The 17,193-nt window shown below is 40.6% G+C and overlaps 1 protein-coding gene across 4 annotated transcripts in view; it reads right to left on the minus strand.

Moving 5' to 3' along the window:
• The window catches only part of KCNQ1 (potassium voltage-gated channel subfamily Q member 1), a 283,258-nt gene that overhangs the window by 201,996 nt on the left and 64,069 nt on the right, over positions 1-17,193 (minus strand). For all 4 annotated transcript variants that reach the window (XM_081903779.1, XM_081903781.1, XM_081903780.1 and 1 more), the window contains exons 3-6: positions 9,658-9,784; positions 8,295-8,373; positions 7,800-7,896; positions 6,826-6,966 (exon numbers count right to left, since the gene is read on the minus strand). In XM_081903779.1, the coding sequence (XP_081759905.1) occupies positions 6,826-6,966; positions 7,800-7,896; positions 8,295-8,373; positions 9,658-9,784 (444 nt within the window). The remainder of the gene's footprint in view (positions 1-6,825; positions 6,967-7,799; positions 7,897-8,294; positions 8,374-9,657; positions 9,785-17,193) is intronic.

Here is a 17,193-nt window from a genome sequence, read left to right on the forward strand (position 1 = left end):
CCAAATCTGCTCCAGAAAGTAGGGAGACCCCAACAGCAAATTTGAGGGGCTTCAGTGGGTGCATAGGTGAGGTTCTATTGCACAGGCAAAACGCATTCTGCTCATGCAATGACTTCACTGGATACAACCCAGATGTAGTATTGCTCTTTAAAAAAAAGTCCAATTTAAATATGGGGAAAATTAAATACATAATTATTCCTGAGTTTCCACCTGATTTGGGGGCAATTCTCTCCCCTCCAAAGGTTTTCTGTTCAAGAACATAACCTTAGTTATAGAAACTCTGGGCAAGAAACGTGCTTCAAGTGTAGGTTGAATTAATGAATAAATGATACGACGATAACTTGTCAACCACATAAAATGATAGACAAGTTGGAATATTGTTTCTGTCTCCTAAAGATCAATGTGCAGATAACACAAGGGCTGTGAAAGGTTTTCCCCACAGAGACCTGTGCTGCCATTATGTAGTGACTCACCACTGAGAAACATGCCTCAGTGATACAAGCTCTGCGTACATCCAGGCCAGAGGACTCTGTGTACAGCCGTACGTTCACAACTTCAATTAGGGTAGAATGCAGCAGCAACAATAATTGCATTAGTCAGGTGGTCGGAACACATTAACAATTCGGTACCTATTGTGTTTGTTGCCTGCTTGCTTACAGGCCAAACATCAAATGCTGGTCTTAGCTTTTTAAGCCCTAAATGGTTTGGGACCAGGCTATCTGAAGGACCACCAGCACCCACATGACTTATTAATTTATTCTCCACCTTTCAAAGTATTTTCCCCAAGCCAGCTTATACTATCAGCAAAACAGCAGCCTCAGTAACAATAAAACAATTTTAAAGGACTGTCTATCTAAAAAAAGAAACAGAAATCTAACAGCAAACTATTCCAGAGCAAAAGGGTTGGGGAAAACGCTTGGTGGACTGGTTCTGGAGTAAAATTGTTATGCCAAATCTCAGAAGTAATTGTCAAGAGAAAAGTCATAGTAACACTGGGTTCCAAGCATGTTGCCTGAAACTGTACCTTGTGTGGGTTTTCTTATTTGCTTTGCTCTCTACCCTCCCTCCACCCACAGTTGTGGACTCGTAATTTCTGATAAAAAGATGAAAGGAATTCTGCAATTTCATTGTAAATGCACTGGAATGTCGGGGGGAGGGGCAAACAAAGGTCTATCCATAGGTTATCACATTAAAATTTCATCACAACTCAGCAGGAAAAGCTAAATGTTTCAATTAAAAGCATGGTCACACACAGTCATTTCTCACTGCAAGGCTTTGATCTAGTAGAATCACCCCAGGAGTGGTTGTATGACTAATCTCATCCCTGTTTAATAGTCTAGAGAAATGAAGCTGCAGCAAAGTTAAGATTACCATCGGAAATAGCTGATAACAAAGAGAAAATAAACCATAGCCAAAGGTACATGGATTAATAGTGACAAACACTGGCTTGCTTCATTTAAACTTGTGCGGGGGTGGGAGATATAATGCAAATGGAATTTTAAAGTATTTAGAGACTGCACAGACACCAGGGCCAAATACTTATCAGATAATAAAATACAGGCCTTTCACAGGGGCAGCAATTTTAAACCCTGGCAGAATGCTAGTTTCATTTCAACGGTTTTTGTTAATGCTGCAAAGATAGAAACAGCCTGGGATGGATTCTGGAAACTGCAGGATTCTGCTCTGAGACTGACTGCTGTTGCATTCCTACCATTATTCCTGAACCTGCAATTTTTAAAAACAAACAAACAGATTTTCATACTACTGGATTTAGTGTAAGGCACTTCTCCTCATTCAAGTCAGGGCACCTGACTTTTGCTGATCCCCTCCTGCCCACTTAAACCATCTGACCTCCTAAAAAGCTGTTCCTGAGGGTTGATGGTCCCTTCAGTCCACAATGTAATGCAATACAGAAGGCAACACTAAGAGTGTGGGACTACAATAATTAGGTGCACGAGTGTGTATTAGTGGGATTGCTTTCTGCTAGGGCAAAGTCACCATCAGCTGAAACATTATAAATCTGTAATCCTCTTTCCCAAAGAGAATGTTGCCCTGCAAAACCCACAGAGTACATGAAAATCAGATTATCAAAACAGTTCTGTATGTTCGTTTTAAATGACTGGAGAAGGACCACTATATTACAAACAGAATTAGCACCCATGCCTGATTTAAGCCCATATTTATGCAAATGGTCTCACACTGAAGAATGATGTGTTCAAACCATGATCCTGCCTAGCGCAGTCATGAAAATTAAGTTTATCCTCGTTCACACAATCCCCTAAACCAAGGGTGCACAACCTGTGGCCCTCAAGATGTTTCCAGACTACAACTCCCATCAGCCCCTGCCAGCATATCCAGTGATTAGGAATGATGGGATGTGTAGTCTGGAGGGGTGCACAACCTAAACCATGGTTTGAATTGAGTTGATCATGAGCAAACTGTGGCCACCCTGAAGATTACATACTTCTCCCATCTTCTCCTTTGTGACATTGTTTAGGTCAGCCTTCCTGAATCTGGTGCCTTCCAGATCTTTTGGATTACAACTTCCACCAGTCCTAGCCAGCATAGTCAACAGCAAGGGATGGCGGGAATTGTAGCCCAAAACAGTGGGATGGCACCAAGGGGGGGAAGGTTAGTTTTTAGGTGACCACTTGGAACCAGGCTTTTATGTATGAGAAAGAGTTCACAGTTTATGGAACAGATCATAATGGGAAGAAATTTGCTGTGTGGCGACAGGTCCCAATGTTGTTGAAGGCAAAGAGCCCAAAGTGCAAGCTGCTGCATAATGGAAAATTGCTGGCTGCATTTCAGTCACCTGTTGGATTGTGGCCATAGCCATTTACTATATACATGTCACTGGCAGGAATATACGGATGATTTAGAATTTCCACCTTATGACCTTTAAACTTGTCCTAATAAAAAATTAAAAAGCAGGTTGGGAATGTTGTTGTTTTTCTTTAGAAAAGTGACTTCACTACTGGGCAAGGGACAATTTTATATTTGAAAACATTTGCATCAATTGGCAATTGTGAGTGAACAATTATTCCATGACACCCCTTGCCTGAATCCGATATCTCTGTTGTAACTGAAAAAGATTCATTCTTACATACCATTCATGTGGTTTATAATTACTTAGATATGTAATTTATTTATGGGAATATACAAGATGTTATTAATCAGGATGATTTTAGCAGATAACTCTAGTTGTGGATTGACAACAGATAGGGGTGTCTAAGGAGCACACCATTAAAAAAGCTGGTCCCCATTTTCTTGAGAACCCAGCAGAAATCCAGGCAAAATAAAGAGAAGTTTCAAAGTAGCAGTGATTGGCAAATTATGCACGTTGCCTCTAAGTATAATTAAATCGTTGTTATTTTGCGACATTTTATAGAACAAAAACTTAATAGCCTAGTTGTTTTACTTCAGAAAGTATAGACTGTCGCATGCCAGCTGTTCTGTTTACTACTCAAATGCACTGGAAACAGTAGAAGGTTTGCTCTACACTATCAATCACAGTGACACATGTGTGTGTTCTAGCCAAAATTAAACACTTTTATATCCCACTGAATTAAATAGGAAGAAGTTCAGTGCATGTTTACTCCTGCCACTTAAACCAATGGGACAGAAAAGTGCTGAGCTCAGTCTGATTCATGCTTACAACTAACAGTTAGTGCCATATATTAAAGCTTGTTCTTTTTAATCTTTCTTGTGTTGAAATAAGTATGTAAGAAATCTAAGGTCTAGGATGTCTTATTTTATTTCTCTTTTCATCTAGTAAAATCTAGTAGTGACAGAAGGGTTCATGATTGAAGTGGCTATATTCCAGTCAAACTACTCAGTGATGCCTTTGAAATACGGTTGTTCAAAGGTAACATATTTTTAGGGGCAATTTGCAACAGTTACGATGCAATCGTGATGCAAGAGCATCACACAACAATCACCAAAAGGATAGCTTCCTGTATTTTCCCTGGGGTTTCCCAAACTTGGGTCTCCAGCTGTTTTTGGACTACAATTCCATCATCCCTGACCACTGGTCCTGCTAGCAAGGGATGATAGGAGTGGTAGTCCAAAAATAGGAGGCAATCATAGTTTGGGATTAGTTTAATAGCCACTGATTAGTTTAATGGCCTGTTGTCTTATCAAACCTATCCATTCTTAAGGAAATCAGCCCTGAGTGCTCACTGGAAGGACAGATCCTGAAGCTGAGGCTCCAATACTTTGGCCACCTCATGAGAAGAGTAGACTGGAAAAGAACCTGATGTTGGGAAAGATGGGGGGCACAAAGAGAAGGGGACGACAGAGGACGAGATGGTTGGAGAGTGATCTCGAAGCTACAAACATGAATTTGACCAAACTGCAGGAGGCAGTGGAAGACAGGAGTGGCTGGTGTGCTCTGGTCCATGGGGTCACGAAGAGTCGGACACGACTAAACGACTAAACAACAACAACAGTTTAATAGCCACTGACACTATGTTTTCCCCAATACCAGAACATAAGAAGAGCCTGTTGGATCAGGTCAATGGCCCGTCTAGTCCAGCATCCTATTTTCAGAGAGGCCTGTGGGAAACCAGCAAGCAGGATTTGTGCGCAACAGTGCTCTCCACTCCTGTGGTTCCAAGCAACTTGTATTCAGGAGCACTACCTCCTCCCACTGGCTGCAGAGACATAGCATGGCCATCATGGCTAGTAGGCTTTGGTAGCCCTCTCCTTAATGAATTGGTCTAATTCTCTTTTAAAGCCATCTCAGTTGGTGGCCATCGCTGCCTGCTGTGGGAGTGAGTTCCATGGTTCAGCTATGCTCAGCATGAATGAGTTATTTCTTTTCTCTGTCCTGAATCTTCCAACATTCAGCTTGAATGGATGTTCACCAGCTTCAGGAGGGATCTGGGCCTGGGTTGTATCACAGGGGGAAAGGTTTGACACTGCCCCCACTCCAGTCCTTCATAGCATATCACACACACACACACACACACACACACACTGGAGCCGCTTGTAGCAAAAGAAAAATACAATCTGAAATGCATTTATGCATCTCTAACATCATGGTTAATTTGATTTCTAGCTTCCAACCGAAAGCAATCAAACATAGTCTTAAAATGCCTAAATTTGGGGGAAAGAATGGTTGCAGTTGAGATTGTGACTAGCTTGAACCTGCTATCTCTGAAACTCACTCTTATGTTTTAGTTCCTGATCACTTAGTTTGAAATCTTTTTGTTCCGATCTTCAGAGGATCATTTAGCAATGGGAATTGTATTCAGATTGTATGCATATTACTGCTTATGTTGCTGGGGACTGTATTTTCTTCCTTTTGCTTTGCCTTCTTTTTATAGGCTAATTTTTTCCATTCCTATTGAAGAAAGCTTTGCAGCCCTTACAAAGCGCCACTCATGCTTGACAAAAGTATACTTTTGCTGCCAAAATCAAGGCAGTGCCTTTTTTGCATATGGTTGCATCTGCCACCTTTAATTAAGAAGCCATGTGAGCCACTCCTCTGAAGAAGCTGAACACGTTGTGGTGTAATGTAGCCCCTTAGAAAGAGTTTAAAAGCCTAAAAAGCAAGTTTGCTGATCCCACAAGAGATTGCATTGTATTTACTATTTTACATATAAGAATATGGAAGGGGGAGATTCATAGAGTTCATATAGAAGGCTATATAAAAGAGATAAAAATCTGAAAAATGCCATCCTGTTTCTCAGTTACTGAATGTGTGGTGTACATGTACAACACTTATTTGGAGAACTGGATGTGCTCATTTAGCAAATCTGATCCCACCCTGTCCAAATATCCCTGGACATTGCCTGTCCATGTTGTTGACCAAGGTGGCTCCACCAAAGACCTGCAGTCTGCATTATCTTGATGGTGGTATCCAGATTCAGCTTAACTAGTGTCAAGTGAAAGCAATGAGAGCAAACACTGAGTAAATTTGCAATTGCAGGCCTACACACAGGAAACAAAGGTACAATACCAGAACAACAGAGGCTATGCTAAGAGCAACCCCCCCCCCCAAAAAAACACCTGACACAAGAAAGCACATCCCTGACTCAGATATAACATTTTCAGGACCAGCAGCAGTACAGTTGTTGCTCCAGTACTGGTCTGAACTTCTTGAGCCCTCAGGTATTGCGGAAGCCAAGGAGATAGTCCTCCTGATGCCACCTGCAAGTTTCAGCAAGAGTGAACTGAGTACTTCTTTGATGATGGAAGGTGAGGAAGGCCTCACCTTTCATTTTTCAGCCCAATGAGACAGGAGATTCTGGGTGCCTTTGGTACATGCAGAATTCTTGGCAAACTTCTGCTTTGCTGAAGCTGGATGTCACTTTGCTGCCCTATATTTCTGGGATATAACCAGAATCACTGTGGGCTAGTTTGACTGAAGGCATTTCTTTATCTTCCCTAAAAGATTGAGGATTGTTTTCTGCTGCTTGCATTACTCACACAATGAGTGTTAATCACAAGAACTAGAGCAGAAATCCTGAAAACTCCATTCATAAAAAGTGGGTTTTCAAGGTCTGGACTCACATGCAGGGTCTGGTCCATGATACCAAGTTAAATGACATTCACAAGTCCTTACTATTTCAAATCAGGAAAGTGCATACACAACAACCCAAACACAGTTAATAGGCTAAACATAGGTCATTTTATAGCAACAAACCACAATGTTTCCTATATAAATGTTGTGAATAATGGTCAAACTAGATGCAACACCATCATTAATAGTTTAAGTGTTACACCTGAATGAGGACATATCAAAGAAATACTAGAAATTATCACATTAGGACAAAAAGGCTATTCTAATTTTGAAAATGTACTATGGATTATACTTACTACTCCCCACCAAAGGGCATCTGCATAGCTGCTAAATTCATGCTCGCCTGAATCATTCACAGCATCTTTTTCAGCCAAGTACACAAAATAAGATGAAAAAATCAGGCCTAGAAATCCAATGTACAGAGTAGTTATCAATTCCTGAAAAGAAGAATAAGAGCAAATTAACGAATAACTAGAGGCACATAGAATACTGCTGCTGCCAAATGTTATTTTATAAAACGAATGACTGATTATTGGGCTCAGCTACCACACTGAATTTAACCAATTAAACATTAATCAAACAGTTCATAAATTTCAGTCACTCTACTCTGCCTAATGCTTAGTTGACTACCACCTGATATTTCCAATTTGCACTTAGCAAATCATTTTACCTTAATACTAGGTCAAAAAAACATTATTGTCAGTTACGTTAATGCAGCAGAATTGCAAACTGAAGTTGGAAAAATGATATTTTTAACCTTGTTCTCAAAACAACAAAGGATTAACTGACAGCACAATACTATGCACATCTACTCAGAAATTAGACTTAATGGATTCAAGTGGCCATATGTGAGAGAAAGTAGGATTGGAAGTAGGAGAACTGAAACAAATTACATCAAAACCACAGCAAATTATTTTTACAGGGGGTTGTTTGCACACACAGAGATTTTAAAATTATTAGGTCTGTCACCCAGTAAATGAAACCTTAGCGTTGAAGCATATGTCTACTTAAAAGTAAGCCCCATCACTGAGTTCAGTCAGGCTGACTCCAGGTATAGAATTGCAGCCTTAGTCAATCAAATAACATTAGTTAATCAGCTAATTAATTAAACTGATTAAATGTGATTAACTGTGAGTAAAGTCTGAAGCAGCGGAAAGGGGATTTCATTTAGTCCAAGATACCCCCAAAACAGTATATGGTCTATGGAATCTGGCAGCCTAACAGTAAAATATCCTTATCACTTGAACTTCCTTTCTATGTTTTTACATACCTGTCTGTGTATGAAAACTACTGACCCCAGCAATCTCCATGTGCCCCCCTGACGATCCACATGAAGCATTCGCAGGATCTGCAGAAATCGGATGCCTCTAGAATGAAGTTCATTAAAAGAAAAGTGAATGAAAAAAGTGAGAACAGATGTTTGAGAGTGGAAGAGTGAGTTTTTAAAATTGTTATTATTTAGTCAGTACCTCCATACCCCACCTTTCCTCCAAAGAACTCAAGGCAGCGTACATGATTTGCCCCCTCTGCATTTTATCTTCATAACAAGAGTAGGCTGCACTAAGCAGGAGGGAGTGGCTCAAGGTCACACAGTGAACTTCACGGGGGATTGGGGATTTGAACCTCCCAAGCCCCAGTCCAAATCTAACCACTCTAACATTCTAACCAGTACATGGCACTGGGATGGGGAAAAGTGGATTAAGAGATGCACTTTTTAACAGGGTGGAAAAAGAAAGGATTTTAAAATTAGATTTAATCATTTTACCTGATAGCAGAGGTTGCAAAAACCTGGCCTTTAGAACCCACACAAAGCACGATCATCGAAGCAACAACTACGATTAGATCTGGAAAATTAAAAACAACAACAGTCACTAGAGACCCAGGCAGCCTCAATTGCTAGAAGCACCTTTGACACAACTATGACCTTTTCTGGACTGGGAAAGCCTAGCCATAGTTGTTATGTACTGAAGTTCTCACCCTGGGCCAGCAGGGGGATACTGTAGATAGTTATGCAAATGAAGGATCGAAAATGACGTTCAGTGATTGGATAGTTTTAGAAAGTTGCTACAGTTACGTTGTTCTGGAGCTCTATACAAGCAGGCTGACTGAGCTCTTCAGTTCAGTTCAGTTCTGGCCTCTGAATAAACAAGAGCTGTTTGAAGAATCGCTGTGTTGTCTGATATGTTCGTCCACAACTTAACAATAGTAGTTCGTGCAGTTCAGGACTAGATAACGACAATGTGTACTGTGTGGGGCTTCCTTTGCACTTGATCCAGAAGTTACAGTTAGCATAGAATACTGCAGCACAATTGCTGACAGGAGTAAGACCCTCTCAGCATACGACACCTCTGCTCAGAAACCTGCACTGGTTGCCAATTTGCTATTGGGCCAAGTTCCCGGTGTTACTATTAGCATAGAAAGCCCTGAACAACTTGGGAGCAGTTTACCTGGGAAATCGCCTTATCCCATATACTCCCACTTGACTGCTTTGATCTATGGAACAGGCACTTTTATAGATGCTGCGTAATGCTTGTACCACATTTGTATGAAATCGGACTTCTAGTGTGGCGGCATCCACACATCAAGCAGGTGAGTGTTTTGACACCTACTAAAAACACTTTAGAAAAGCCTACCTAGATACGTATAAAGTTGATGTGTTTAAATATTTTTCTAGATTATACAGTGGTACCTCGGTTTTTGAGCATCTCGGAAGTCGAATGTTTCAGCTTTTGAACGCCAAAAACCCGAAAGTAACTGCTTTGGTTTTTGAATGCATTTCAGAAGCCGAACGTGCCACACGACTTCCGTACTGAGCTTCTCGAAAGGCATGCTTTGGTTTTCGAACGTCTCGGAAGTCGAACGGTCTTCCGGAACGTATTACGTTTGAAAACCGAGGTTCCACTATAATTGGTTTTAATTTTTATTTGAATGTTTTAAATAGGTGTTTTTAACTCTTTCTACTGATAATTTTATTCCTTTTTTTTGGTAAACTGCTTTGAGGTTTTGGTGTTTTGCTTTTTTGTTTTTTTTACAAGAAAACACTTTCTCTTTATTTTTTGAAAATGAGAGAAATCACTATGGGAATTCCTTTTATGCAATGGGAGCCACTGAAAACTTTATATACTCACCAATGATAGAAATGGGTTTCCTAGCAAAACGAAGTCTTCCCCAGAAGCCAACGTATTTACTGCGGCACCCTGAAGACCACAATCGAACTACATACTCAGTTCCAAAAAATACCACTAATACAATTTCCTAGAGGAAACAGACGGGGGGGGGGCACAGGTTAATATAACATGCTTTTAATATCACTTTTCAGGTGATATTAGCAGAAAATGAAATATGAGAACTGTGAGTCATAAAATATATGGTAAAGCCCTGTAGGAACAAACAATCAGGAGAACGATTAAAAGTTAAAAATCTATTACAGGGTGTTTTGATGATTTCCATGTGATAAAAACAAAACAAAATCCCGCTTGCCATAATTGGATCCTAATCTCATCTCCTCAAAGTCTTTGCCAAGTTCAATGGCACTTAATTCATGGGAAGTTTAATTAGGTTTGCAACTTTAATTTCAAACCCATTATTTATAAAACAATAATGTTATTCAGATACCATAAGTACAGACCTTGTATCAGAAAAGTATAAGTCTCACGTCTATAAAGTGTGAGAAGGAAAAGCACAAATATTTTTGTGTGCATTTCATTTCATAGGAAAACTGTTCTCAGAATCTGATAATGGAGTTTAGCATGTGATGGAGCAGTTATTTTTCCTTTCATTCATGTTTTTAAGCACAATATTTAGTGGCGAGCAGAATTCCCCTTCTAATTTGAAAATACTGAATTGCAGTGAAATCTCAGATATATCTATCTGGGTGTAAGCCCCATTACATTCAATGGAGCTTACTTCTGAGTTTGTGTAGGATTGCACTGTGAGTGATCCAGCTGCATACATGAAAATATCAAGAGACCTTTTTCTCTTAGCTTATATGTTATTAACTTTTACACATGCTCACAAATCCTAAGATTCTCTTGTGTCCTTTTCAGTGTATTAATAAAACTCCTAGGTCTTCTCACCCCATCCCGGACAAAAACAGCTAATAAGCAAACAGATAAGCCAGCTGGGTCTTTAATAATAATAATAATAATAATAATAATAATAATAATAATAATAATACAGTAATCAAGAGCAGTTGTAAGGGATTTGTGCTATATATGTGATGCAAAACAACACACCAAAATACAAATAAATAGTGATTAAGCAAAACCAAACTCTGAGAAAGGGAAAAGAAGGGTTGCTCTGAACAAAAACTCCACACATGCAAATTAGAGTTTAATTTTGTAAGAAGAGTACGAAAATAGAAAGAAACAAAAGACTAAGTTGTGAGTGCTTTCAGATTTGCAAAGTGCAGGGGGGGAGTGTTGTGTGAGAGAAATTTGCATGAGAGTTGTGTGTTTTTAAAGACCCTCCATGGTTCATTGGATAACAGGAACACTGACAAATATGCAAATGTGGGCTGCCCTAAAGACAATGAAACAGACATGTAGTCAATGGTTACTGTCATCCAGTTCTTTGCATGACATGCAGACAAGCTTAGAGAACATTGATTGTTCTATAGACTCCTGCAACTGGAGAGAACGACCAGTCGGCTTACACCAAGACACATTTTTCACTCCTGACGTTTTGATAAAGGCTTATTGACCTAAATGAGACCCATGTTATTCAGGAAACATCAGAGGTGAAAGTTCACAAGCTGTTCTTCATGGTCATACACAAAAATGCCAGGTATCCGTTAGCAACTGGCAAATTCCCCCTCCCCTGCCCGTGGCTGGGTGACAGACAAAAGTGTATTTAATATCTCGCCTTGTATAAGCCCAATAAGTAATCGGGGGGGGGGGGGCGCTGGCTGACTGATTTTTGTCACTACATTTAGACACAGCTGCCAGAGAAAGTTGCAGACAGGCAAAAGGCTATGCTATTTATATTCAAAATAAGTTGGGACACTCATTAGAAAGACAAACAAACATGAACTACTTCAATATACCCTATAGTACTCCTCATGAACTACTTCAATATACCCTATAGTATATATACCATTCCACAGCAAGCTGAAATTTTGGTGATTTAGATGTGAAGGTATTTTACAAAAGCAGCAAGACTACATTCTGAGGATTCCGTTTCAGCTATTCCACTTTTAAACTGGGACTAATAGCTTCAAATTTAGTGGGGTTATCAGGAATGAGTTGGGCACTAAACACACACCTCACTGTGGAGAGTTGTGTTTTCATTGAACAATTCAAAACAAGCTAGAATTTCTGACACAATGTTGATGTACCTCTGGCTGAATAATAATAATAATAATAATAATAATAATAATAATAATAATAATAATAATAATAAAAAATTTATTATTTATACTCTACCCATCTGGCTGGGTTTCCCCAGCCACTATTTACAGAAGTCCACTCTGAGGTCTCATACAGTACATGGAGCAGACTGAAGCTGCAATCCTGAACACACTGGATTAATCCTCATTGGGCATTGTTAACTTCCAAGTAAATATGCACAGGACTGCACGACACATATGTTAAAACAAACTCAATCCAATATACTAAGGCCATAAAGTGTGAGTGTTATGTACTGAAGTTCTCACCCTGGGCCAGCAGGGGGGATACTGTAGATAGTTATGCAAATAAGGGATCGAAAGTGACGTTCAGTGATTGGATAGTTTTAGAAAGTTGTTACAGTAACGTACTGGAGCTCTATATAAGCAGGCTGACTGAACCCTTCAGTTCAGTTCTGTCCTGGCTTGTGAATAAACAAGAGCTGTTTGAAGAATCGCTGTGTTGTCTGATATGTTCACCCACAACTTAACAGTGAGCAGAAGAGAAATGAGTAAATGTGTGTGTTGGAGGGAATAGTTGAAACAAGCAAAAAACGCAAAAAAGGGTTATCAAAAAAGGTATGGTAGAGCTGGAAAGGATTCAGAAAAGGGCAAGTAAAAGAGCAGGAGGAACTCCCCTTATGGGAAGGAGATATAACTTTGGGGGCTTTTTAGTTTAAAAGAGGTAAATAAGAGAGAACACCATAGACATGTATGAGATGATGCACAGTGTGGAGAAAGTGGATAGAAGAGCAACTCATCCCACCCAATAATAATCAGGTACATCCAATGAAGCTGAATGCTGAAAGATGCCAGGCAGACAAAAGAAAGTACTTCTTCTGACAGCATACAGTTAAATTATGGAATTTGCTAGGAACCAGAATTGGGGGGGGGGGGTCTGTTGCGGTCAGGTCCTGCTTGTAGGCTTCCTGTAGGCATATGGTTGGCCAGTGGGAGAAGAAGTTGAATGATTAGATCAAGCCTTTGGTCTAATGAGGCAGGGCACTTCTCATGTTCTTATGCCAAGAGGGAGAATCAGATCCAGCCAACAGGCTAGATCCCTATTTCCCATCTCTCAAGGCCCAATTTTTGGCAGGTGGGAGAAACAGACACATGCAAAAGGGTGGGGGGATGTTCCATGTGAATCTAAACTTCCTGAAAATGGGCTTCAAAGGGACTCCCTGTAACTGCTGATCAGCAGTTACAGCAAGCCCCTTTGAAGGCACAGTCTCAGTGTCAGGGAAGCTCCCTGTTACTGCCTATCAGGTGATCAGGGCTCACAGGGAGCCCTACTTGCGAAGGAATTCTCAGGAGCTCACTTTCAGCTCCCAATTATTCTTCTGTAGCCATGCCCATACTTGCCCCTCAACTGTCATCACAGGTGTGGGACAGGTGAGCATGGTTTGTGGACAACGTTCTCCCGGGCCAAACTGGGACATAATTAGACCTGCAGAACAGATATTCCTAATTGTGCCTTAATGCAAATGACACTGTACCAGTGGTGACATGTGCGCACTATAACTTAGAGGCGGGCAACTTTCTGCCTTGGGAGAATGCCAAGATCCACCACCTGTCTTGTTTTCTGTTGAGCTTAAAGTCTGGGAGCCTTCCGGCTAGAAAATGAAAAGCCATTTAAATCTATGTGTATGCAAAAAATATACCTTTAGAAATAAAGGACAGGTGCTTCTGATCAAGTTCTCTGCCCAGGAATTTGCATCCAGTACTAGAACAGAGCTTACAGCCCCTTCACACAAAAAGCCACTCTTCGTTTGCCCCCAAGCTGTCTATGTTTGAGCAGCTTAGTTTAGGCAAGGAGGGGAAAACTTATTTTCATTGTTCATTGCTACTGTTAAGCAAGTGGGAGTCAGTAACTCTTGCTGATCTGCTGCTGCTGCAAGGGACCCAAAATTCTACCAGTAGATCCTAATCTGACTTCTGCCTAAATTATGGGAATACTATATCACCTTGTTAAAAATGGCAGAAATTATAAATTAGCAGTCGCACCTACACTTCTGACAGCATGGTCAAAGCTATATGAGCCAGAGCACATGCTACAAATCTCAGGGCTGAACCATACAACACCAGTCATTACATCATGGCAGGAATATTCCATGCCAGCATTTCCACTTCCAGAAGAATCTGTTGCTGGTGTGGAAACTCTGCCCTCCCATCTCTGTATGATATCCAAAACATGTGTCCAACTCTGTACATGTTATTGAAAAACTCTTTTCTGTAATTACTACATTCTTTATATCAGACGCTTTAAAGGTCATCACACACTAAGAATCTTTTCATGTGTTTGATAGCCAGTTGCAAAGCAGCAAGCTTGGCCTAAACGCAAATGCTTCTGGTAGAAGAAACACTGATAATTAGGAGATCAGGGATATGTACCTGCAGAGCATCTACATTTATTAAAAAACTTTATCTCTGGTACACTTCAGAGAGGCAGACAGAAATTCACAGTATCTAACCATCTTGATCCTCTTAGAATGAGGGACCCTTGTGTGTGCAAATTTTATTTCATGATGGGATTCTGCAGCTGACAATTGCTGTGCAGGAGGCAACATGCATGTGTACTTGCCAATCTTTGGACAAAGTCTTGGCTGCCTTTCTCTAAAGAGAAATATAATTTGTGAAGTAAACACAGGTTTGTAAACATATGAGGGGCAGTAGAGTTTTTTTGTTTTTCTATTTTTTTGAGATACATTTTTGAGTATTTTTCCCTGAATGGAAACATTAGAGTAACTCTCATTTCTCTAGGCGAATTCTTGGTGGCTCAGCCCTCCATTTTTTGCAACCTTGGTAAATGCTGAGTTGGATCCTGACGCTGTGCCTGAATCAGCTCCTTATTCACGTTGTTAGCACTAAGGACTTTGCTAGACCCCATTTTAGGGACAAGAAACTAAGTAGCAAGTGATTTATCCCACAACATTATGTAGGAACTCTACTGTGCAGAAACATTTGGAATCAAGCTGCTTCCCCTTCAATAAATTAATCATAGGTGATAAGGTCTAACCAGAATTGTCCTAACAATTGTACATAATAAAGAGCTAGGAGTTGGGTGTGCTTCACTGAAAACTGCAACCATAAACACAAGCCAAATCCTAAATGAAAAGGATTATTGTCACTCTGCTGACTTCAGCAAGTGTTGGGCTAATGATTTTTCCTCTGCTTTGAGGAAAAGTTGTGCCTCCCAAGACAAGACCATAGTGCACCTGTGCCTGACAAATTTCACATGCAGTCATTTCTGGCAAATGACTACACAGGGATATTTTTAAACTTCTGGCTTGGCTAGACGACATTCATTTGGAATTTGCACGCAAACTACACTGAGTCCTCTGGTTTACTACAGTGATGGCCAGTTTAATTTAGAACTTTTAGATGTTGGAGAAAACATCTAAAAAAACACTAAAATTGTGAAATCATACACAATTTAACTGCACCCTTTTCAGAAGGTTGGCTTGGTATCACTTAAAAGAATAAACACTTAGTTCTGAGCTAGCAGAGCAGTTCACCATTTGATTATAGAAGAAAGGCTATTTACAGTTCAATGCTATGCATGTTTACCAGAAGTCCCACTGAAATCAATAGGGATTACTCCCTGGTACATCCACACAGCTCTAACATCCTGTCACCTCGTCCCACCCACTCTCCTTACTGGCCAGTAGTAGCAGCAGCATCACTGACAGGAAGTTAGGACAGCAGGGGTCATCATCGTTCCCCCCCATGCGTCAGCTGCTTCTCCAGGCAACAGGGTATACGATTGTGGCCTTAAACATGTACATACAGTATAGCTTTATACACAAACTCAACTGCTCTCTTACACCAGAATGCTCAGATTTTGCAGGGCTAGCACTAACTATTTAAAAATAGAGTCTGAGAACCTGTGGCCTAAGGGTCAAACAGGGTTCAACAGGGGTTCAAATTTACCCTAAACTACACCAGCCTGCCCCACACTTCGTGTCACATGTTGAGGGCAAGTAGAGATGTAGCCAACAATGCACAATTGTGAGTCTTAAAGAGTGCTCCCAAGAATGCTTTGACAAGGGAAATCAAACATTGGCTCTACCACCTTTAAGCTGAGGGACAGTAAAGCTGATGGATCCTTTGCACTGGTGGGTTCCCTGTGGCAAACTTGAATTTGCAGCAGAAGACTGCAGAAATCAGGCTTCCACCCTCTCACTATCAGCTGATAAGTGGAAAAGCGAAAGCCTCAGGTGCTCTAAAGCACCCTGCGGGACTCTTTGGACGTCAAAGCACCCAGTCTGGTGTCATTGTGACATCATGTGATTGACAAGTGGACAGCCCCACTGACCTGTCAAAGTTGGTCCTGAAGGCCAGTTCTGATAAGAATCTGGCCTGCAGAGCCAAGAACATTCCCCATCCCTGTTTTTAAAGCCTATCTGTTTTCTGAACCATCAGCTTCCAAAAATCCACAGTCCGTTTGGCAAGTGACTACGCATTTGTGGTCTGAATTGTTTGCTATAACTGGCAATTATGTGACTCTTTGGGGAATGGGATTCAAGAGACCACACCAGACATTACAGTTAAGATCCAGCCCACTGGGCACAAGCAACAAGTGGTTCCCTAGTGGGAAGGGGGCTTTGGGAGAGCATGAGAGCTGTTGTTGCAAAAGGGGAGCAGAGAAGCCCCCATGTATAAGCAGAGCAATGCATGTTGCACTTTGAATCCCAGCCATCGGTGGCACAAGTAGGAAACAGCTAATTTTACATGTGAAAAGATGAGGTACTGATCAATATCAAGGTGTTTTTTTTATGCAAGGTTCTTTTTAGTAAATGAAGAAACTAAACCGGGCACCCAAGCTCTTTACTGTGCCTTCCTCTCAAAGTCTTTATGTAATGAACTGTTAATGTAATCCAACATAATGAACTGTTAAGTACACTTTTAAAAAGGACCAACTTTTTATTCAAGTCTTAGTAGTTTGCAACCAAATGAGAAAGCAAAGTTAAAGGAAGTGATTCTGTTTCTAAAAACCTATTAAAAAGGCATGAAGCCATTTTGGTCCTGAAATTAAAAATAAATCTACCACATAACTGTTATTCATTCACATCTGTACAATCCCTAAGCTGTTCTTGATGTCACACTCCACTGTGATAAGAGTTCAAGCTCCATATTTCTGTTTGACATTTCCATAAACACAACCTGCTTTTGCCTCAACATATTTGGGTTTTCTCCCAAGGCCGCTCCAGGGAATACACATCATGCTCCTCCACACAGCTGCAATAACAGTTATACACTCAAGCTGTAGTCTGTGGGCACT

The sequence above is a fragment of the Podarcis melisellensis genome, assembly GCF_964234715.1.
Source record: "Podarcis melisellensis genome assembly, chromosome: 1".
Classification (NCBI taxonomy): Eukaryota; Metazoa; Chordata; class Lepidosauria; order Squamata; family Lacertidae; genus Podarcis; species Podarcis melisellensis.